The sequence below is a fragment of the Platalea leucorodia genome (genome assembly GCF_965183815.1).
Source record: "Platalea leucorodia genome assembly, chromosome: 8".
In the NCBI taxonomy this organism is placed as follows: domain Eukaryota; kingdom Metazoa; phylum Chordata; class Aves; order Pelecaniformes; family Threskiornithidae; genus Platalea; species Platalea leucorodia.
The window spans coordinates 50,549,228-50,573,956 of record NC_138830.1 but is presented as its reverse complement, the minus strand read 5'-3'; the positions used below and the strand labels follow the sequence as shown (position 1 = coordinate 50,573,956).

Below are 24,729 nucleotides of genomic sequence, written 5' to 3'. Positions count from 1 at the left end.
TTCTGTCCCTTCCTAACAGCACAAAAAAGCATTGAGCTGTGCGTTCAGCTTTGCAGGCCTTGAGTATGCATGCACAGTATTTGATTTTCCAAGACAAGCAATGGTCTGGATTCCATTCTGAAGAGTATAATTGGCCTTAGCCGAAGGCCATTTAAAATGCCACGTTACTGTCTATTGAATAAGCATACATGTAATGCAATAATGATAAATTTTACCTCGCCACCAAAAATAAGGTCAGATACTGTTTCGATAAAAAGACGTTTTATGTGAAAACATTTCCTTTAGAAATATAAAGCCAAAATGAGACAAAAAATTTATACCACAAGTGGAACTGCCAGCTTTGTTGATACTTTCTACTATAATTCCTCTAAAAGTTGGAAATTCACAGACATTTCTCATCAAAGGAATGGAAGAACTCAACCCGTAATTTTTTCTCACAAATATGAAGACACCACTTTTGGCACAAAAGCTGAGAGAGAAGCTCACTTTATACATACTAGTTCAGCAAATGGAATCAGTATAGCTTTAAGATCATTCAGCTCAGGGTAATACCTTGTTTCTTGGCAGAACTAGTTAACTCATTTCCACTTCACTCATGATATCTTGACTAAAAAAATAAAAAATGCATTGCCCAGAAAACCTTTATTTTACTGTCATTAAGTATGCAGAAAATAATGATAAGTTTTTACATTTATGCCATCAGATTACTAGCAGAATTGTAACACGTGTGCCCAGTCCACAAGAGGAAATATGGAAGGACTTTTCAGACACCCAACCACTCCACTCCAAGACCTTGCCTGCTCAAGCACGCTGATATTCAGGGCCTTTGCCCAGGGGAACTGCAATGGAGAAATTCCTTTCCTACACAGGCACAACACTGCTCTGCAGTGGAAAGCGGTCTCTTCAGTACTGGGGCAGGGAGCATCAGGACACCCAGTATCCCTTTGCAGATCGTGCGTCTACTCCATAATTAACATCATTAGATCAACAGCACTGTTTGGGATGGGATGAACTATTTGACATGAGTAGACAATCAGATTCTAAATGACTCTGTTACAAAGTCATTATCATAAAAAATTGCCAAGACAGTTGTTTTATTTGAAGTGCTAAATTAGTTTTCTTGTACTGGTAGTATTCATCATAATGTAAGTTTGACATTTCAGGACAACATTTTAATAGTAATGCTGTTCAGTAGAAAGAAATAGTGTTTCCAATTTTCTAGCAAAATGAAAAAACCCTAATTACATTCATTAATAGATTACAGTGACAGACAAGGTAACCCTAAGAAAAATACCTACATTCAATTGTGTTGAATTTAAGTGAAAACTTTAATCCTAGTATTTCCAAGTATTCTCATGCTCTAGCTTGTACACTTGAAACGTTCTTCAGTGTTTTTTGTGTAATGGTGGGTATAGCACTCAAGCAGAAATCAGTAACAATGTGCCAGTTCAGCACAAGGATTTTCAAATCTGTTCCTTTTATATAAAGTTTGGTACTTGACACTTGAGTAAACACTTTCATAACCAGTTAGGCATCTCACCAGCTATTTGTATATACACAGTCATCTATTAGAAACAAAAGAAACTAGCAATGGTGTGATCAAACATTAAAAATAAGCTCACAGTAAGTTTCAGCTCCTATGCCTGCTTAACATTCTTCTGAATTAATAGCGATATCCATCTTAAATGCATTAAAGTTGAAAGCACCACCCACAGAAGCAGCACGTGTATGAGAACTCCATTTTTGGAAACATTAACTCTTAAGACAGTATGATAATAAGAGATGGAAATCCACAGCACTGGCAAATCAATCCTGCATATTTGGGACAAGTAGATCTTTGTCAAGACAAACAATTCTCTCTATATCTCAAAAATTACTTTACTTTTATATACGATGCATCATCCAACATTGCTATCTTTATCTCATTTCAATGTGATGCTTTTGCAATTAATAAAATTCCTCAAATATCTTCTATAGATTTTTTTGGCATGCACAGAAGACTGTTCTATATCCATAGTGATATTTAATAACTGCAAAAACATGTTGTGACTAAAATAACGGATGGAATTTGACTGTGATGTTTATATTTACTGTCATCTTCCTTGCTAAAAAAGGATTGATGCTACTACTCTAACAACTTCCTAGAAACAGGAGAATAAAGGGATTGGAAAATCCAAATGATTCAAGTATTGTAAGTCTCAAAGGAAGCTTTAAAAGCTAAGTAATTTCAGAAAATCTCTGATTACAAATCCTCATACAGATTATTGCAAAACTAATAAGTACTGCATCATTTGCTGTGCATTTTTACACTGAAGTAAGCACGACAAATTCAGTATTATGTTCACTTCCCCCCTGAAGAGAAAGAGTACATTCTGCCACTTCATCACAAGTAAATCATACAAACTCAGGCCATATAACACATAACAAAACATGGAACCATTTTAATATTTCAACTGGCAAATGGATTCAAGCAAGTTCTTTTTTGCCAAATCTTCCTCCTCTTGTCTTAAATATAATTCTTGAATCATATAAACATTTAAAACAACTCTTCAAGACATTACCTTTAAGGTATTTAATATACAATCATACATTTGTGTTTTCTTCCTTTTTTGAGAAAGGTGAGAAACCACAGACCTAAGGACTAAGACAGTAGGTTAAGAAAAAGAAGAGGAGAGGCAGAAGGGCACATCATCTTACACTGATACTGGCAGCAAAACCTACGTAAAATTAAGGACAAATTTTTGGTTTCATTAATTTTTCTGGAACATATATTACCTCTTTCTTCCCTTTGTTTAGAAACACATACATTCTTTCCTAGAAAGAAGGCACAGGAACAATAGAAAAATTAGGACTACAGTAGAAAGAAGTTCAGGATTTGAACAGTATCTAACTCTAGCTTTTTCAATAACTCTCACAGAATGATATACAATGGACGCTACTGAACTACAAAATACTAGTGAATATCCAGTGGAAAAACTAAACACACTCCCTAAGACAGTCCCATCAACCACAGACCTACTTCCCTCCACATGGGAATCTAGCCAATGCTACAAGCTGGCCAAGGAACATCCCGCAGTTTGAGTCTTGCCTTTAGAAAAAAGAAAATTACCACACTCATATCCGTAACACCAAAAAAAACCCCAAAACCAACAAACCCAACCCTATAAGCTCCCTCACATTTTCTTCAGGAGGAAAAAAGATACCTATATATACAGTAAACTTCAGAATAAAGAACTGACAAGAACTAGAAACACTATTAGTATCACAGTGGGATACCTCCCAAAAGCCTAGAAATATGAATTTTCTATACATACACGTACATTTTCAAAAGCTTTCCTGGAAGGAAGTTTTTAGGAACGTTAATTCAGTTATGCAGTTGTTATGTCCAGGGAATGCCAACATGATGATGAATGACATGTCACACGCAAAAAACAAACAGATGAATCACTTTTTCAGGAAAACAGACTCTTATTGTGTTCACCTATCCAGGCATATTAAATATATTAAAAACTCAAGTATATTTTTCATTTATATATAGATAGATAGGTACATACACACACATATATATATATGTAAAAAGAGTGAGAATACTGAAAAAACATCATGTAGTACTCTGCATTTGATATACTGTATTATTTTTGGACCTTCCAAATATACTTTTTTAATGACTTTGCTCTACAAGAAGGGACTTTCTAGCTCAGATTACTTGGACACTCTGACCGTTTACTCTTCCACCTTTTTTGTAAAGTCAGAAGAGATTTCCCTGAGAACTTCAAATAAATAAGATATCCAGCTGCACAAACACTATACATTCTGTTAGATTATTTTGGCTTCCTAAGGAATATTTTACTTTCTCTGAATGTAAATGATTAAAGAGAATCCATCATATGCAACTTATTGGTGAACTGTTTAAAGTGGTATGGCACCTCTTCAAAGATGATATAGAGAGAAATGAAAAGACCATGTTATGATAAAGCATCTCAGATATCCAAGGAGTTAAGGGAAACGTTAATGTAACTAAGCACTGCATCCCCCAATTAAGAAATAGTATTTAAATGATCATTCCATAAAATAAGAACTGCATTCTTTTTTAAACAATTTGGTATTTCATCTATTCTAAATACGGCCAATAAAAGCTTGGGGTTTCCTGAACATCTGTCCATTCATAAACAGCAACTTCAAAAAAATGGAAGGAAAGATAAACCATGCTCTAGAATCCACAAAAATTTATATTGCTCTGTGAGTTATGCTCATGAAATTACATGGGCTAACAACGTTCAATTATGTAATTTCATTATTTTTACCATTTACCTTTTTAAATTTGGGCATAGGATTTTTAACTTCTAGAGTTCAAAGAAACAAAACCTAAACTTTGTCCCAAAACCTTACTTTTGCTGAACTTTAGGTGTGTGGATCAGCAGCTCTGTTTCCTAAAGAGCTATCTAGAAGGCTTAGTACAGCAGGTAGGTATATGCATATAAAAGGAATAAAGAACTACAAGGAAATAAAAGATGCACTATTGCCTAATTGCCACGTCAAGTGACACGGACAAGCAGGCCTCAGTTCAAAGTTTAATGATACAGGAGGAGTCTGAATTTGATTCCTCCTCATTTAAGGAATAAACAGCAGATTTACATTTTAAAAAAAATCATAGCCAAAAATTATTCAGTTCTTGGACTCTAAACTCAGTAAGAAACTTGATTTAAGAGAAGAAAATTGAGAAAGTGAAAAGCACACTAATGAAGCACAATTATTTCTTACAGCTATTCATTCATAATCCCCCCGCCCTTCCATCGTTAAGGTCTTCTTACAGCTTCTAAAATTTGGCAACAGTTTGAAGCAGAACCCAGATTTGCCATCTTACATCTTAACCCACATGGGATTTAGTTTATGCATTTCATATCACTCATGGCACCATAATTTCAATAGCTGAAAATATCTGGTTCAATTGAAGTGCGTTTAATATATAATGGCTATAATTTGTGTTTGGCAGTGCTTAATTTACTTGCTAGCTGTACAGCACACTAGCTATGTCTGTCCAAAAAGTTAAAAATCATTAATTAAGAAGAGTTTTTAGGGACTACTTTTTTATAAAAAGTGATTAGAAACTCATTGCTAGCTAAAAACTCAAGTTTTATCACTATGAATATTTGAGACTATCTTTCTAGAATGCTAGCAACAGATCGTTGGATCATTATAAATGAACTACAGTGCATTGACTCTGCTTTTGATTATAGTTATCTCATTCATAAAAATGTTATCTCTATTACTCTCTTGTTATTAAATAAAATGAATAATCCTGTGATTTATGTGCTAGCTGGTAACCAAGGAGGTCTGGATCCAACTGTGTTATTTACAACAAACTGTCTAAGTGACCTTGCTCAGGCACACAAATGAGAAACTGTGGGGTCACAGGCAGGGTTGAGTCGCCTCATCTGCAGTATCTGCAACCGGAGGGCTCTGGGAGGCAGCGAGGGGCACCCGGAGGGCTCTGGGGTACAGTGAGGGGCACCCGGAGGGCTCTGCAACAAAGCAAAAGGCAATGGAGGACTTTGGGGCACACTTGCATTTGGTCTTCAGCAATGCACGGTAATTTCAGCCAGCAATTTTCACTGCTAGCTACGAAGTTAGCAAAGATTAAAACCTTATTAGGCAAAAAGTACAGAATTATTTCTATGAAGATCCCTTTTCTTACTGGACTTTCTTAAAATTATTAATATAACAATATACTAGCATAATCTGAAGACTGTTTAAGAGCGGGCAAAGGAAGACCAGTAGCAAAGGTAAGAATTACTACCTTAGTTCAGAGAGATATTAAGAAGACGTAGGCTGGCACAGATCATAAAACTGTTTTAGACCATAGCTGCCATTTTCCTAAGTTAACAGCCACGTGTTTGCATTATCATCAAATAAATGCATGAAAAAAAGTAGAGGCAAGCTGTTTCAGTTTTTAAAAAGATCTTCAAGACATTTAAGTTCACTTGCCTGTTTATACAGGAAATCACTAAATTTTAACCTAGATTATTCCCAGCAAAAGTTACTGTTGTTAGCTAGAGACAGAAAAAGAATACAAACATGCACATTTACTTTTTGGTTTATACAACTCAAGTATGCAAGACATTCAGAAAAGTTCCTCACTGTGTATTTTCTCTTACATTCTCTTTCCCAATCTATTATTTTTAACAAAGCCATATAATAAATGCTTTGCTGTTTTCTTAGCAACGCTTGTCAAAAACTATTAGATTTAGGCAAACTACACAAGAAATTTTTTTTTGCGTGTGGCCACAAAACCAGAAGTGTCACAAACCTGTCCATAACCAGAGTTTTAACATTATATCCATGTGGCAAAGTAGCATAAACCCACTTTTAAGAGAGAACGTATTTCTAATCAGTCAGGAGAAGGAAGGGAGGCCAAGAGGTTGTACATATAAATCCAGAATATTATCTAGTGCTGCTATTAGCTATTTTCTTCCCTGGCAAAACAGAATAAAACCATGAAAATAATTTTTCACAGACCATTGTGAAAATACAGACTCCCATAAGGAGAACCCTTTTTTTCCCCACAAACTTTAAATTTTCATCCTACTTCCACATCTCTTTGTAATACTTGACATTGAAACAAAGAATACCTGTACAGCAATATGCAAAACAAATGCAAATGCAAAAATTGAAAAACCCTTGGAACCTCAGAATTTCAAGCATTTTGAAAGTACTGAAGTTCACTACCTAAGCACATAAAAAAATGTTTTTTTACAGTCTCTTCAAACTCACAGTTCTAAATTTTAGTCATCTTTGCCCATGGAAAATCAATACCTTACTTGTTTTCAGTTATTGCAGTAGATAATCAATCTTTGCAGCAAATAAAACAAATGATGATGTTTCAGTATGAGAAAGGTTTCAAGAACACTACCACAAGGATGAGGCAAATTTCTAATAGCAAGTACAGTGATGACATAAAAAAAAAGAAAGGTAAAGGGACAAAAAAAGGCCAAATATCCTGTTCAGCTATTTCTGTCAGACTGCAACATCTTGCCTGTCACCCAAGCACCTCAACACTCATAATACAACAGAAATTTCCTTCCTTATGGTTTCTCAAATACATTCTGAGCAGATCAATGCTGCGTAACACCTCAGAGACACCACGGCACTTCAACTGCAGTTTAGCTCTGCAACTGATGGTGAGTAAAAGAGAAGGAATAAGAATAAGGGAAAACCAGGAACTTGAAATCTTCTTTGGAGGACTGAAAAAGAACACAGGAAAAAAGTACAGTGGAGGAAAGTCTGGGACTTTCAGACAAGAAAGAAATTATGGATGCATCGTACCAGAGTGCAAAAAGAAAAAAGATTTACTTTTAAAACCTTTTGTTAAGCACTCATTATTTTATTTGTAATGCAGCTTATGCCCACAAATCCGATACCCCCCGCCCCATTATTCAATAAGAAGGTCTGTTTCTAGACGGTGTAACAATCTGAACCAAGAAATGGAAATAACTGAATGCAAGACTGACTTTCTGCAAGTTTCAGAAAGAGATATTCTGTTCTGTGCTGTTAACTACCTATGAGGCCAATCTTTTTCAGATTTCAGGCAGGAGAAAATAAGGTAGCAGACAGGACTGGATGTGATGTTGCACAGAAGATTAGCATTTGTGGGCAATTCCAATTCTGTATGCAGACATTCCAAGAAATCTTTTTCAGGCTGAAAAATAGGGAAATATGCTTTTTAATTTCAAATTCTAATTTAATTACATGTAATATAAAACATTATGAACCAAATGTTTCCCTGCCTTGCAACCCACATACTTGGCAGGGGATTCTGAAATTCTGCAAGGATCTAGGGCGAGAGGAAGAAATTCCTTACTTCCTCCACAAAACTATAGGACATAACAGAGCTGCTCCACAAACAGTTATGGGGATGTGCTGGACACAGCAAATTCCATGGCCATGGCTCCCCCCGAGCACCGCTCTGCACACTGAGACCCTGAGCTGTTCTGTTTGGCACATGGATAGGTTTTCATAAAGACTTTCCATTCCTGTGGTGTAGGTTATGGGGGACGGATTTAATTTGCCCTCATATTTCATGCTACATTTATTTTAGCAGGAAGTTAAAATATGTATCAGTTAAATGTAAGTTTGATAATAAACTAGCTTATATTACACTTTATTACTAGACAGGACACAGAAATTCTAAGTGCATAGAAGAATTTTTGCACCATCCTTCCAAAATGATTAACAACTACTTTGGAGGCACTTCTTTACCATTCTATTACAACAAGTCAAAATATTCCTCCACATATGCCTTCTTTCCTTTTACCTAATTCAGTCAATTTTAAATAACAGTATTCTGCAACGAAGCATATGCTATCAGGGTTCAATAAAATAACTGTCCCTCCATGTTAATAGAGGTACAGTCCACAAACCTGTGTGTTAAAAAAGAGAGCTGTTCCTTAGCATTCCTTTAACATTTACACTTTAGGCATTAATCCATATAACAGGAGAATTGCATATGTGATTTATACGCTCTTTACAACAACTGCTAATATCCAGTAGATAGTCTCCTTTCGCTTGCAGTTCCTTTTTCACTTACTGCCCAAAACCCAATTTGAGAAAAGCAACTGCCATTTTGTTCAAATCTAAACTGTGAGGCTCTTTTCAAAAAGAACTGCCTGCTGCTTTTCAAGAAACCCCAGTGCATTTTCAGGAATGTCTTAGGGAGGAAATACAAGCCAAATTCTACTCTGAAACACGCACATACCCACCCTGCCCATGACTGCTCTTGGACTTGGACATGCACAGCTGAGGGCAGAATTTGGCCTCAACTGCGAATTCAGTACTGGAAGCCAACATCAACTCAACACAGCCCACACAGATCTTTGGACAGCAAAAAATGTTTACTTAAGGAGGGAATACTATCCTCAGCTCTAAGGGTTATTCCAGCTTCTTTAGCAAAGAACAGGGGAGAAAGAGAAGAGATTATGACACTGCAGGGCCTCTTTTGGGCTTCTATCAAAAGCAAACAGATGTGATCATTAGGTAGAAGCAAGTCACTCCTATAGATGCAGATTCACTTCTTGCCAGAATAGCATTTCTGAGTTGATGTTAGGTGTGAGCGCAAATCATCACATGAAATTTAAATTTAGACACTTCCAACATATGGCAAAAGTAAAACCAGTGAAGCAGTTGTAGGCACAGGGACTTCCTCCTGCCCACATGAGCACTGCAATATCTGCCAACTGCCTAAAACACTCCTGGGATAGTATCAGAATGGCAAGAATTCATTGTTTTATGTAAAACCAGGACATGCAGAAGACTTTGGGGCCCTTAAAAACATTCCTTATAATTCTCAACAGCAAATATTTAAATACAAAATCCATTTCTGAAAAGCTACTATCTTTGGGGTAGGAGGGAGAAATCAAAGAGCAGTTCAAGTATCAGTCTCTTACACAGTGAAAAATTAGGGGCAGAATGGCCTTACTGCAGCTAATTGGCTGTTTAAAGTTGACAGCTTGAGCTTTTCTAGTTTTAATTTATATCTCAGCAACAAAACCAATGTTTTATTCCCAACCATTAAATGGGGTAACACATCTGCTAAAACTCTAGCACAATGGCTGGCTTTGCACTGCAACAGGAAGTGTAACCCAATAGTCTCAGAACTTCTACAAACCCGAGCCATTTCTTAATGCAAAAGGATTTGAAAATTCAGTTCACTGAAACATCTGTTAAGCTCTTGCTACTCTAACACATGATATTCTTTCTGCTCTGTTACCTGCCAACAAAAATATTTGGTTCTATGTAAGACTATCACAAGTGTGTGATAATGGCACTCTGCTTCTAATTTTATATGCCGTTGTACACTCACAAAATCACCTGAGGGTGACACTAGATAACATACCCAGTTTAAGCTCAAAACTTACAATAAATTTATTTAATTTTAATCTTGTATGTAAATAGTAGCAAATTAGATGGGTTCTGAATGACTAGCATTAATTTAAAACAAAAGAAACAACTTAGTCAAACTATTCTTGAGCCAACTTCCAAGATGAGAAAGAAAAAGAGAGGGAGGGAGAAAAAGTGAGAGAAAGAGCACGGGGCGGGGGAGTAATAAAAAAGCCCAAGGAAACAAAACCCTAAAGCCTTAGATCAAACCAGCTAAGCATATGCGTGGCCTACGCAGTTGCCTTCAGAGCTTCTCTTCCAGTCTGTTATTTACAGTGGCCACTTGTTTCAATTTACATTTAATTATATTATAAGCTTCTCCAATTTACTGAGTAACTATATAGTGGTAAGTAAAAGACAGGCCCTTTGAACATTAGTAGAGCTACAGTTACTACAATAATAAAATGGTGATTTATTTGCAACTATTGCTTTCTACAAAAAAAAATACTTGTTCTCCATTTCTGTTTCGCAAATCCTTGTAGATTTTAGAACTTGAAAAGAGGTGGGTAGGAAAAAAGGAATAGTCTTTCAGTTTCCAATGCTCTACTTAAGGGAAGTACTTCCTGAATCCCTATAACCATCAGTGATTTAAATATTGTGTTATGTTTCAAAAGCTGACCAGACAACTCTCTGTGATTCAACAGAAGAGTTCACTATAACCAGCACAAACATACCATCACTTTTATGCTGTCGTCACTCATAAAACAGGTTTGGAAAATGTGAAGTTGCATTTCTCCTTGCAGTAAGGTATGACCATTTACAGAACAACTAAAATTATGCCTCTAAAAGCCTGACACTTGAAACGCAAACAAACCCTATCTAAGTATGTTTGCTCTTTTAGGAAAACCAGATTCTAAGTGATCTGCAAGCCTTTTCTTTAAGCAGAAACTTAAAATAGCCTGACTTCATAAAGTGTCCTAATTACTGAAATTAAGTCACCATAGTCGCAGTAAGTAACAGCAAACAGGTAAATAAGAATGTGATATTAGAATACTGATTCTCAGTGCTTCAGGGAATCAGCTAAAACTGAACAGCTACCAGCAGTGTTTCCTAAGCTAAATTTTGTCTTGCTGAATATCCCAAGTGCCATGCGCCAGAGGCTGCATGACCTCTCCCCAAAATGACAATTCACAGTATGCAATAACATGCATTTCTGAAGAAAATACTACATCCTCATCAACCAAAGTGGAGCTATTCAACATTCAAGAACTGAACAACTACATTAAAAAAATATATTTCAGATACACAATGTATATTTCTTCATTGTTGGAAACAAAACAAAATAATTACCAAACTGTTATGATTTCTAGTAAGTAAACTTTAAATAGATGATGATAGATAGAAAATGATGACAACTAAGACAAAGGCATGAAGACTAATTTCTCAGTAGCAACTTGCAGCTGGAATAGAACATAAGAATTATATTGTTCTGGAAAAAACTAGTAGGGAAACAAATGTATTTTCTAATTTTCTCCTGCATCCCACTTCAAAGTTTCCAAAAGAGTTGAAACTATGAGTGTTATTCCAAGCTATCTACCACTCTCAGAACATCTGATAAGTCTGTCTTTGTGAAATACAAACTAAAGATGTAATTATTTTTTATTAACAGCTTTTACTACAATACTATGAAAAGGTCCCCGTTACAATCAGGTACGTGCAGCTGCAGAGTGTGTGTGTGTGCGCGCGTGCGCGCGTGTGTGTATGCACGTATCTATATAGACTCCAGGACCCTCTACAGTTCAAAACGTAGTAAAGAGCTTTCGATTGGCTCCAGAAGGATTAGGCTCTCCAGGTACCACAATGCTGCAGCAGTTAAAGCTACTGCCTCGGAGATCAAAACTGGTGCAAGCGTATCCGTATGGCACCTTGCCTGAACTGATAAACCTTACCTCTCTCCACACAACCTTGACACCGATCTCTCAATTCCAGTTATGGACCCAGGTCAGTTGCAACTACTTTAAATGCTGCTGCATCATGCTGCATTGTGCAATGCAGACATCCTTGAAAAACACAGCAATGTACAGTTCACAACCTTGGGACTGCAGCTTTAAGCTCTAAGAAACACGCCCAGTATTCTGACTAAAACACTAATCTAAACTCTGGGATGAGCTGCCACAGAAATCCTGAGAGGAAGCCCACAAAAAGATCCTCAACAAAGTCTTTTCCAGGTTGGTTACAGCACAATCCCTAAAAAAAGGAGAAGCAGGAGATCATTTGCCCCCTACAAATCTTAAAACAGAAGAACTCTTAGAGTGATGATGTTGAGAATTTCAGCTCAGCTTGTTTCCATAGCCAGGAAGGGGCACTTTTCTAGTTTTACTGGCAACCTAAACGTCAGTAAGGTTCAGGGGAACATAAAAATTCATATCAGAATATGAGTTATAAAACTGATGCTTACACTCAACCCACACCTGCCATCATAACATTCAAGTAACCTCAGTGAAATACATACAAACATGAAGAACTCAGTGAAGTGATCGGGCTTGGACTAGACTGCACTGTTATTCAGTGCTGATATTTTTTGTACTCTATTTTTTATTCTCTTTTATGTACCACCCATAAATAAATACATACCATAAAAAAACCCTATCAATTGTTTTAAAGAATTCAAAATGAACTTAGGTGTTTTATTTTGTTCCTTAGAGGATGAGATTATCTGAGCAGCAAATACAAAAGGTTCCTTTGTGAAAATATGCCAGAGCAAATGAAACTAACAATTCACAGAAGTTCCACAGACTGGATCCTTTTCATGAGACATTGATAACATCCACTTATCCATTCTCAGGAGAACTTTAAGAATTTGTTTTACAAACTACCCTTAACACAGCAGAGACATGGCTTTAAAGGTCCTGGTCAAAAAACATGCTATTTAAAGGTATTATTATGTGTTACAAGGTGCCAGAACGCCCACTTACCAATCCCATGGACATAAATAGGTTTTGCCTATGTACAGGCTGCAAACTGCAGGCAGAGGTCAGAGGCATGAAGACCCTCCTGACTGACACGTTCTCACTGCACCACACTACAGCGTTTGTATTTTTGCTCCACCGGTCTTACTGAAGAACCAGTATTGTTCAAGATGATGTTCATTTTTGGGCATGTAAGCAGAGTTTTAAACACTTTAAGATGCATTTTCCACTTAACATTAACCCAGTATAAATTAAGATTAAGTTCATTATCTCAATGATAATGAAATGTACAAGCAAACTTTTTTTGTAGCTATACAGACAAGTTTCACCACTGATTTGCTCAGCTACTCTAGGTTATGTGGTAGATTAAGCTACTTACGGATGGATCCCTCTGCCTCAACAATTCCTTCTCTGCTCTTTTTCAAATGAAACCAATTAATTTGGTCTGTATCACCAGCTCAGGGAGACAATAAGTTATGCTACATCACAACCACTCTTGTCAGTTTTGAAGCCTTCTGTAAAAGGGGCCTGGTTTGGGCTTGAACAAATTGTATGAAATGCAGGGGTAGTAATCTTTTCATTTCCCTGATTCGTATCTGCAAACATTCAAGGGAGACTCCCTTTCCCTGCTCCCCTTTTGGGAATACCCTTCTTTGTCAGTGAATAAGGGATGCGAAACAGTCAATAAGGTTAAAGGAAGCCAGTTCTCAATGAAGTAAAAGTCATCCTCTACCTAAAAAAAGACTTTGGATGCCCTATAAATAACCTGGGTCAGAGGTTCAAGGGATAAGAGTAACCCCTCCAAGCGCTGGAGATGCTGCAAATTCTTATACAATGAAGCCTCACAACGCTGGCTATGGAAGAACTGCGTAGCTTTTCATTGTGTCATGGTCCCAGTCCAGTCCAAAGTCCAACGGAGACAAAGGGAAAACACCCATTGCCTTCCGTGCTTTGTAAGAATGAAGAAAATTCTTGGGTTGTTGATTTTTTTTTTAAACATGAATGAAGGTGCTTTTACCACCGAAAGCACTTTCCCTCAGCCATTAATAATATCTGTAGTATCTTTTCTAACTAGGGCATCTGTTTACATAAAAAATGCAGTCAAGCATATTCCACTTAAAAACCAAAGCAATTTTTTTGATATTTTTCATATACTGAGCACAGAAATAACTCTAAACTATCCCACACCTAAGATGTACAACTACCTTAATCACAGTGAAAATCATATATTCAGATAAGGAAGTCATGCACTCCATCTACCAAGGTACCTTTACTGAAGATTGACAAAGTTAATCTAAAATGGTTGAAGAATCCTCTTCTAGAGCGCTATCTTGGCACGATGTTTGTCATTAAAATCAGGGTTGTAGTTATAAAAGGTAATAGGTCAAAGCAGATACATACATCTGGATTTTTATAACTTTACTCCCCTGATTTGAAAAATGAAGATGTGTAAAATACTGTAAGTCATTCACTTACCATGGATTTGGTGAAAGGTCGAGCCAAGGTAAACAGCAGGGTATACACCCACCAGTTACGATGAATGGAGGAGTAAATCATATTTCCAGGATGGACTGAATTAGACGTCACCCCATGGGGAGAAAGGCGTCGGTTCAGCTCATTGGAGAACAGTATATTGCAAAGCTTGGAACGATTGTAGGCCAACATAGCCCAATACTCCTTCTTAGATGGAGAAAGCAGGCTGAAATCAAGTTTTCCAGAGGAGTCTTTAATTTCTGTAAATCTAAAAAACAGTAAATATGCCTTAGATACCCCAGAGTTAATTTCGCTCTCATTAAGAACAACATAAAATGTAGACAACAGAGTAGAACTTGGCCAGAACCAACATAAAACAACAGCTTATTTAGCAGTTTAAAGCATCTACTGGAAATTGCCTGAGACCCAAGCAATAGTCCCATATAACATGGCAGTAAAATTATTGAATAATTAGCAAAAGCAAATGGTAAATAAAAGCAAGTCAAAAAAGGTTTTCATGATTTAAAGGCATCGTATGTAACTTACGAATCACTTTATTTTAAATCCAAAAAAAGATTTTGCCATAGGTCCGTGAAAGCACAATCAACTTGGAGGAAATAATGTAGGATAAAATAACTCTGCATTAGAAGCAGAGAAAACCAGCATCCTTTCATTTCCCCTTCTTCCCTTCCCCTGATTATTTCATCCAGTGTTCACATACTGCATATTTTCATTTAAGTGTTCAAGTAACTATGGATGAGTCTCACTGCTTCTTAAAACTCTTTTTTAGATTAAAAATTGATGAATATAAAGGGGTTATAACCTTGGTAACTTGCCATCAATAGTCTTATATGTTTAAAAGATAAATGTAAACAAAGCCAAAATGAGTTCTGGCAGAGTATAATGTTTTTAAGTATACCCATGGCATGGCTGAACACAAATCAAAGTAACTAGTTGATGTTTTTTAATTGGGTCTGACAGAGTCATTAAACACCAGCTGTTTGTTTCTTTCCTTTTTTTTTTTAATAACAAAGTAGTGAATGTTCTGAAGACGTTTAGATGAAGAAAAGGAAGTTTCCATATAGCATTCCCCCCCAGTTCTTAGAATTTGATTTATCAATTTACTGGTATATCTTAATATTAGAAAATAATACAACATTTAGTTACAGATCTATGTTTCATTCAGAACAGCTACTAAAAATAAAAAGGATTTAGCAAGCTCTTTTTAATACTCAGAGTTCTCAGAATCAGCTGGGGAGAACAGGGATAAACATAATTATAGTACACTCTAGAAAAATGTTTTAAAATATCTTTACTAATTTTGCATCTCATGCCCAGAAATGAAGAGATCAGCTGGAATTTCTACATTCATTCTGTGAGCAGAATTATAATACACTCAGAGAAAACCAACTACAGTATTTGAACTCAAGAGGAATCCAGGATGTTCTGTATCTTGCAGAATTAGCCCTTCGGTTTCAACAACAGAATTTCTCTTTCATAATTTTCAGTTAGAGAAAATATATTTCTGAAATTAACAGGACTATTCTGGGAGGAATTTCCTATAATCATTCCTCAAGTAATCATTTCTGATACCAAAAATAATATAGAAATAAAATACTTTGTGTATACTGTTTTTGTGTATAGTATACACAAAAAGTGTATACTATAGTATACACTTTGTGTATACTATTACTGTGTAATGTAATGTGTAATGTTACTGTGTAATGGAAACACAGTGGCATATTTTAGTCCAGTCCTGCAAGTGTGCTTATGTGAATTAATCTTACTTATGTTGGCAATCTCATTGAATTCAGTAGGATAAGGGCTGTACAATCAAATTAACAACACAGAAATAAAGACAGAAGGAAAGTCAACCTACTTATTATTCTGATTTTAATATGATGTGCTTAAAATACCCAAAAGCTTAATTTAAACAGAATTTATTTGTGCTGAATCCAGAGAAGTAACTAGAAATGAAAGAAGAACCAGAGAGGCAAATAAATATTTTGCCTTGGAGCAGTCTAGTATAATATTTTCTGCAAACACGGGACTTTATTTTTCCCCTAACAGGGGGTCTTGACTCCAGCAAAAAGATCCAACCAAGGTTTATGGAAGTAATTAGATACCAACACTTCTGTTTTACAACGTAGTTTAAGGCTCAGAGTTCTCAAGTAGGTCAGAAAGTACTACTACCCAGTAATACCTAATGTCTAAACTAACTCCTTACATCAACTTCTTGCCATTAAACAGATTGGGGAGAAAAAGCACAGTTATTTACAATGATCAGTTTAAGTGTTAAAATATGCCATAATACATGAATTGGACTCCTTAGAAAAAGGGAAATTTACTAGTTGTGTTTAGTATTTTATTCAAACATACACTGTTACTTATTTTTTGATGGGCTTCTATAAACCTTGGCTGATCTTACTGAGTTAGCAGTGAGCACTTTAAAAAATGTTTTCGAAAACACAGATAAAGATGTCCAGAGATGTGAGCTCTAGTTACACATAGCACTTAATACAGTGAAAAACAAAGATGCCATTTAAAATATTATTAGAGATACAAACTTACAAAGGGGAACAAGCAGCTGACAATTCAACATAATCTCCCATTAAATAACAGCTCGTTTATACGTATCCCGTTGTGCCCTCCACATCTGGCAAGTGATTGGAGTTGGCAGATTTATTTCTAGAGCTATCTTGCCTGCCCTGCAGTAGCCTCCCTCACTCCTCACAGGACTCTGCTACTTGCTTTCACAAACCTGGTGTGATTTGCAAAGATAAGGATGTCCAGATTTTGTTACCACCTAATTACTAGACATTTCATGTCTTTTAACACCGGGGAGGATTATTACTGGCATTTTCTATTGCTTCCTTTCATTTCAGCCATCATAAATTTAAAATGGTAAAAGTAAATCTATCTGCAGTGTGTCATTTATACCATAAGCCCCTGTGTTTGGAAGTGATAAAGGTTTCAGCCCGACCCTTGGCTGGTCTCTCTCTACCAGGTCCCCGGGGTTACATTTTATGGAAACATGATTAAAAAAATAAGCTTCATTCTGGGTCACTAAAACATTTCAGAAATATGAAGATGGAAAAAAAAACACCAAACCCAAAAAAGCACTCACACATTCTTCCTTTTGGTTTGCTAGAGCTGTTACACACAACCAAAAGTGAAATAGAAATCAACAGTGTTTAAAAGCTGGACATTACAGGTCTAATCCTGCAGTCCCTGAACTAAATCAGAAGGCAGTAAATGGTTTGTGCCTGCTAAAATTCAGAATTAGGGCATGCATTTTGCACAAGGAACTTTATTTAAATCAAATCCGTCTTTTCAGTTATTAATACAAACACCACAAGTATGTCTGAAATAAGGCAAACCTCATCAACGTCTTTTTTGCCAACTCTACTTCTCCTGGCAGTAGAGAAGGCGAGCAACTAACATTTTAATTAAAAAATTCACCAAAAGAGGCATGGCCAGATTTCTAATATGTATTAACTACACTACTTCCCATTTTACTATTATACAGCTAACGTCTGCATTGAATTCCCTAATTTCTCATTATAAAACAATTGGATTTCATCTAGCAGTTTTTAATTGCATTGTTTCTCCTGCTAAAATAACTGCACATTCTTCTTGGTAAGATGTTGAAGTTGTTGAATGACAAATCAATATAGGTCATGCCATTCAGATTTAATCAATTATTATTCCATCTCCTCACAAAATCAATGAGTGGTCTGAAATGCGGCAAAAATCTGCATTCATACAAAGAATGATCAAAAAATACCTACATACTGTTATAAAACTAGAACACACTTTATCTAGCAACAGAGCCAAATCCAGTAACATCCACAGGCATTAGTAATGATTGTATTTTAAAAAGATTATTCAAACGTAAATGCTTTAGAGCAAGGCCTTTCATTTTCAAAAACTTTTGCGGTTCTGCCGTAACTGTTTTATGCTCTAAGGATTGCAGATTTCAGCTAAATCAAAGGTAACGTTCACCAACCTGTGTGATTCGGAGGACACCATCACAACCCTAGCAGGAGACGACCGGCGTAGAACGTCTTCCAGAAGCTGGACAAGATAGAAATGACCCAAGTGGTTCACCTGGAAGGTGGACTCCAGGTCATCCTCCGTCAAGCACCAGGGAGCACCAAACACGGCAGCATTGCAGATCAGTATGTGAAGAGGCCTGAATAATCACAAGTATTGAATAAAATCGAATCAGGAAAAAGAAATCTCAATGAAATACATGCAATTACATTCCTGTGTGAACTGGGCCAAGGTGTGTCTTGGGTGTAGGTGCGAAGGCTTTGGCAGCGGCGCGGTTGCGGGGTGGTTTCTGTGAGAAGGAGCTGCCCTGTGCTGGACACAGCCGGTTCCAGCCGGTTCTGCAGCGGCCCCACCACAGGGCACAGCAGAGCCCCTCAGCGATGCAGGTGGCACCTCTGGGAAAGCATATTTAAGAAAGGGCAAAACACAACACAACAGAGAGGGGTGAGGGGAAAAAAAAAAATTGGAAAACAGCAGCATGAACAGCACGGTGAGAGGAGGGAGGAGGTGCCCCAGGCATGGAAGCAGGGCTTTCCCTGCCGCCCAGGGAGAGGCCTCCTGGGGCAGGTGTATCCTGAAGGGCTGCAGCCTGTGGAGAGGGCCCAGTGCGGCGGCAGAGGAAAAGCGTGAGGAGGAAGGAGCGGCAGAGAGGAGCTGTTGTGCACTGACCCCAACTCCCCATCCTCCTGAGCCGCTCAGGGTGGGGGGAGGTAGAGGAGTTGGGATGAAGGAGTGAAGTTGAGCCTGGGGAAAGGGCAGGGGCAGGAAGGAGAAGAAGGTGACATTTTAATTTTTGGTTTTATAGAATCATAGAATCATTTAGGTTGAAAAAGACCTTTAAGATCATCAAGTCCAACCGTTAACCTAAAACTGCCAAGTTCACCACTCAACCATGTCCCTAAGCACCACATCTACCCACCTTTTAAATACCTCCAGGGATGGAGACTCAACCACTTCCCTGGGCAGCCTGTTCCAGTGCCTGACAGCCCTTTTCAGTGAAGAAGTTTTTCCTAATAACCAACCCAAACCTCCCCTGGTGCAAATTGAGGTAATTTCCTCTCGTCCTATTGCTTGTTACTAGGGAGAAGAGACCGACCCCCACCTCGCTACAGCCTCCTTTCAGGTAGCTGTAGAGAGCAATGAGGTCTCCCCTCAGCCTCCTCTTCTCCAGACTAAACAACCCCAGCTCCCTCAGCCCCTCCTCACCAGACTTGTGCTCCAGACCCTTCACCAGCTGCGTTGCCCTTCTCTGGACACGCTCCAGCACCTCGATGTCCTTCTTGTAGTGAGGGGCCCAAAACTGAACACAGTACTCGAGGTGCGGCCTCACCAGTGCCCAGTACAGGGGGATGATCACTGCCCTAGCCCTGCTGGCCACACTGTTCCTGATACAAGCCTGGATGCCATTGGCCCTCTTGGCCACCTGGGCACACTGCTGGCTCATGTTCAGGCCGCTGTCAACCAACACCCCCAGGTCCTTTTCAGCCAGGCAGCTCTCCAGCCACTCCTCCCCCAGCCTGTAGCGTTGCATGGGGTTGTTGTGACCGAAGTGCAGGACCCAGCACTGAGCCTTGTTGAACCTCATACAATTGACCTTGGCCAATCGGTCCAGCCTGGCCTGATCCCTCCGTAGAGCTTTCCTACTCTCCAGCAGACCAACACTCCCGCCCAACTTGGTGTCATCTGCAGACTTACTGAGGGTGCATTCAATCCCCTCATCCAGATCGATAAAGATATTAAACAGAACCCGCCCCAGTACTGAGCCCTGGAGAACACCACTTGTGACCGGCCGCCAGGTGGACTTAACTGCATTCACCACAACTCTTTGGGCCCAGCCATCCAGACAGTTTTTAACCCAGTGAAGAGTCGCCCATCCTAGCCATGAGCAGCCAGCTTCTCCAGGAGAATGCTGTGGGAAACAGTGTCAAAGGCTTTACTAAAGTCCAGGTAGACAACATCCACAGCCTTTCCCTCATCCACTAAGCAGGTCACCTTGTCACAGAAGGAGATCAGGTTAGTCAAGCAGGACCTGCCTTTCATAAACCCATGCTGACGGGGCCTGATCTCCTGGTTGTCCTGTACGTGCCACGTCATGGCACTCAGGATGATCTGCTCCATAACCTTCCCCGGCACCGAGGTCAGGCTGACAGGCCTGTAGTTCCCCAGATCCTCCTTCCGGCCCTTCTTGTAGATGGGCGTCACATTTGCTAACCTCCAGTCAACTGGGACCTCCCTGGTTAGCCAGGACTGCTGAGAGATGATGGAAAGTGGCTTGGTGAGCACCTCCGCCAGCTCCCTCAGTACCCTTGGGTGGATCCCCTCTAGCCCCAGAGACTTGTGTGTGTCTAAGTGGTGTAACAGCTCACTAACCATTTCCCCTTGGATTATGGGGGCTTCATTCTGCTCCCTGTCCCTGTCTTCCAGCTCAGGGGGCTGGCTACCCTGAGAACAACTGGTCTGACTATTAAAGACTGAGGCAAAGAAGGCATTAAGTACCTCAGCCTTTTCCTCATCCTTTGTCACTATGCATCCCGCATCCAATAAAGGATGGAGATTCTCCTTAGCCCTCCTTTTGTTGCTAATGTATTTGTAGAAACATTTTTTATTGTTTTTTACAGCAGTAGCCAGATTAAGTTCTAGTTGGGCTTTGGCCCTTCTAATTTTCTCCCCGCGTAATCTCACAACATCCTTGTAGTCCTCTTGAGTTGCCTGCCCCTTCTTCCAAAGGTCTTAAACTCTCCTTTTTTTCCTGAGTTCCAGCCTAAACACTCTGTTCATCGAGGCCGGTCTTCTTCCCAGCCAGCTCATCTTTCAGCACATGGGGACGGCCTGTTCCTGCACCTTTAAGATTTCCTTCTTGAAGAATGTCCAGCCTTCCTGGACTCCTTAGCCCTTCAGGACTGCCTCCCAAAGGACTCTGTCAATGAGGCTCCTAAACAGGCCAAAGTCTGCCCTCCGGAAGTCCAAGGCAGCAGTTCTGCTGACCCCCCCTCCTAACTTCTCTGTGAATCGAAAACTATCATTTCGTGATCGCTATGCCTAAGATGGCCTCCAGCCATCACATCACCCACAAGTCCTTCTCTGTTTGTAAACAACAGGTCCAACGGGGTGCCAGTTTTTGTTTCTCACTATCCAATTCTACTCTAATAAATTAGCCCACCACAATGTGTCATCTCAAGATGCCTACCAGAGCAAGATCATCATAGCAAACTCCATATGTCCTGAACGTTCACAACAATAGTGATCAGCGGATGGATGGCTGACATGCATGGGCAGGTCACCAGAAATACCTCAACACTATCACTGTTCTCCCAATTGCTAATCAGGAAACAGTCTCCTTCTGGAGAATTTAGAAAAGAAACTTTTCCTAGGGGAGGAGCAACTCCTATCACTTTCTTATGTGGGGTACACATCTATTCATGACATCTGGACAAGTGGTAGGGGAAAAGTGATTAAGAAATAAAGCCACAATGCAACAAGGCATATGCCCACGTTTTATACTTCTGCAGCTTGTGACGTATGCTGTTAAAAAATAAAAGATAATAAAGACTGAGTTGGAAAATAAAAACATCCTCCAGAAGCTGTAATCTTTGGTGGAAAAACTGCATACAATACATATGAGATCCTTGAGGCAGATTCCTTCCTCACTGCACTCAGCTAACCCAGGTTAAACAGAAATGCCACGATGAAGGAACTTGAAATGAAGCGTTCCTAATTTGCTTTGCAAAAGGTAAGATTCTACCAAACTAAGCTAGAAAAGAACCTAGGCTGTCACATACCTCTCTCATTCAAAAATCAGGTCCAGAAAACTTCAAATTCCTTGACGTCTCCACTGTAATCTCAGGATGCTACACACCTTGCAGCCTTCCCAACCTCCACAGCAAGATCAAGGACAAACACCCTTTCTGTTCTTTCTTGTCTTTTTTCAAATCCTTATGAAACACAGCAAAGACTGTGGTTCTCGGACCTCAGATGGATCTACATTTGCTAGATTGTTTCATCTCTAAGGAAACCTTGGCACCGATAGCGTATTCTTGTCCTTGAGTCAGAGTCTGACGCAGCAGACCTCAGCAAGCGTACCTGAGCTGAAAACCTCAGACTTGAGAGTCTGCATCTGGCATCCCTGGCCCTGATATAATTAAATAGGAAAGATCGCACAAAATAATGACTGTCAGACAAATACCTTTCATTCCTGCACTAACCGGGCACTAATACCTGTGACGCCCTAACACCACAATATTAAGATCCGTCACATTTGTTTGTTTAGTCCATTCCAGCCTATTATGTCTTTAATGCAATTGGCCAAATCCCATGACACAAAATCAACTACCTAACATAAACTCTATTTCTGAAGATAATAAATGAACCACAACTAGGAAAAATAGCTGCTTGCCCTCTGTTCTTTTCAAGTACTTCCTCACAGCCCTACACACAAAAGGTGACAGAGTCAGATCATTTTTCTGTGTGGTTGAAGGACACATATACTGCAACTCTGAACGTCTGCAAAAGGAATTCTGGAAAAGAATGTGAAACATGAAGCCCCAGGTTGTCAAACAAACCTAAGTAACTAGATTCCTTCAGGCATGTTTGAAAACCCCTGATTTTGATAGCCCGGTTTTCAAAAAAACATTTCTGGAGGAATCAAATGCACCTTCGCTAAATACTGAAAGAGCTGCATAAGCATCGATGTAAACAGTAGGCTGTATTTCCTTATTAAAATAAATTTCAACTTCAAGCCCGCTGGGAAGTTACCGATGTAGTCTGCTTTAAGAAGAAGTTAACAATCTAATATCTGTACCTGTGCCAACTTGGAAAATTTTAACAAAAAGCTTCAGAAGCAGTATGAAACATCTGTGTACTTTGGGAAGCTCATTTTCTGAAGTGCTGAATTTCTGATTTGCCTTTTGGTCAGTGACACTTATAAGCATAATATCTTCACGTACATACTACACCCGCAGAAGAAGACAAAGAGGGACTATCCTTTTAAAGGTGAGGTTCTCTCTTTCTGTTCAACCTGCAAAAAAGGCAGTTCTTTTTTTCATCTTTGCAGCCTCACTCAACACAGTGCAAGCAGGCTATTTACTAAGATATGCAGGCTCATATTTTTTAAAAGGTATCCGACCTTTTGAGGCATATTTTATCAAAATCTTTTAAACACGAGTTCATTTTGCCTGTTCGAGATACATCTGCCAAGAGGAAAACAAAGCCTCATGAAGATTGAGAGTGCATGTGTGGAAACCTGGGATGATTCATCATCTCTTTTGAAAGTTTCTGAAAAGCCCTAGCAAGGATTAATTTACAGATTTGTAAATCTGCCAGGAAAAAGGAACAAGTTTCTTCAACATGGATGCAATTTTTGGTATAAGAGCCTCCTCTATGAGAACTGAGGCACGTGAGTACAGCAGTAAGATGAAAAATACCATCACCATTCCCTGCAAATGCTCTTATAGCACTTTTTAAAAAGATCGTAATTCTATTTGATAATTTTCATATGTACTATGAAGTAACAGACCACAGTAAGACAGAAAGGACTCACAGATGAACCAAAACTATATTCCACCTATCCAAATTGTATTATCTTTCATTAATACTAATTACACAATAACTACCAGAGGCAAAATATGCACTCTATACCTAAATCTGTCAGCTCAATTAATTAAAAAGATGATTCTAGAATTATAAAACTATAAAATGTAGTCACTTTTAAATTGTCAGGGCATTTAATCGGGTTTTCTAAAAGAAATAAAATTATGCTTCAGTCCTTTTCATGAAATTTGTATTTTTCAAACAACATTTTGTTCTAATTTTTTAAAGTAAAAGCAATTAAAATTAAAGAGACCGTAAAGTTAAAAGTATTTACAATATTCTACTAGAAAAATCTGTGAAGAAATATAAAGATAAATACAGAGACACTTTAATATCATGCTGAAAAGGTAATATCAGATTCCCTTTTAGAATTCCTTTATTTTTAATTAGTGTTAGCAGTTCTAAATGGTTAAAAACTGATTTGTCTAGAAAACACCACAGAAAAGAAACCGAAAGGGTCATGTCAATAGATACTGCTGTTGTGCTTCATTTCAGCTCAGCAAGAACCACCTCTTGGATTTGGATCCATGTCCATTAAGCTATCAGTGTCTCTTGCCAGACTGCTAACAAAGGTCCAATTACTGAAAATTGTCACCTAAGTTTCTGCGACCTGGACATTTACACACCAGGAAATGAATGAGATTACCTATGCAACAGCCACCATATAGTTATGAATTTCAGCCACAGATGACAGATTCTAATCTCAGCGGTGCAGAGCTCTATATCACTGAATGTATCATTATGCAGGAACAAAATTTTTAAGATACATGAC

At 38.5% G+C, this 24,729-nt stretch overlaps 1 protein-coding gene across 2 annotated transcripts in view; it reads right to left on the bottom strand.

Annotated features, from left to right (window-relative positions):
- WWOX (WW domain containing oxidoreductase) overlaps positions 1-24,729 on the bottom strand; it is a gene marked incomplete at its 3' end in the record, with an annotated part of 535,942 nt that overhangs the window by 385,546 nt on the left and 125,667 nt on the right. For both annotated transcript variants that reach the window (XM_082319966.1, XM_082319965.1), the window contains exons 7-8: positions 18,325-18,510; positions 14,319-14,583 (exon numbers count right to left, since the gene is read on the bottom strand). In XM_082319966.1, coding sequence (XP_082176092.1) covers positions 14,319-14,583; positions 18,325-18,510 — 451 coding nt within the window. The remainder of the gene's footprint in view (positions 1-14,318; positions 14,584-18,324; positions 18,511-24,729) is intronic.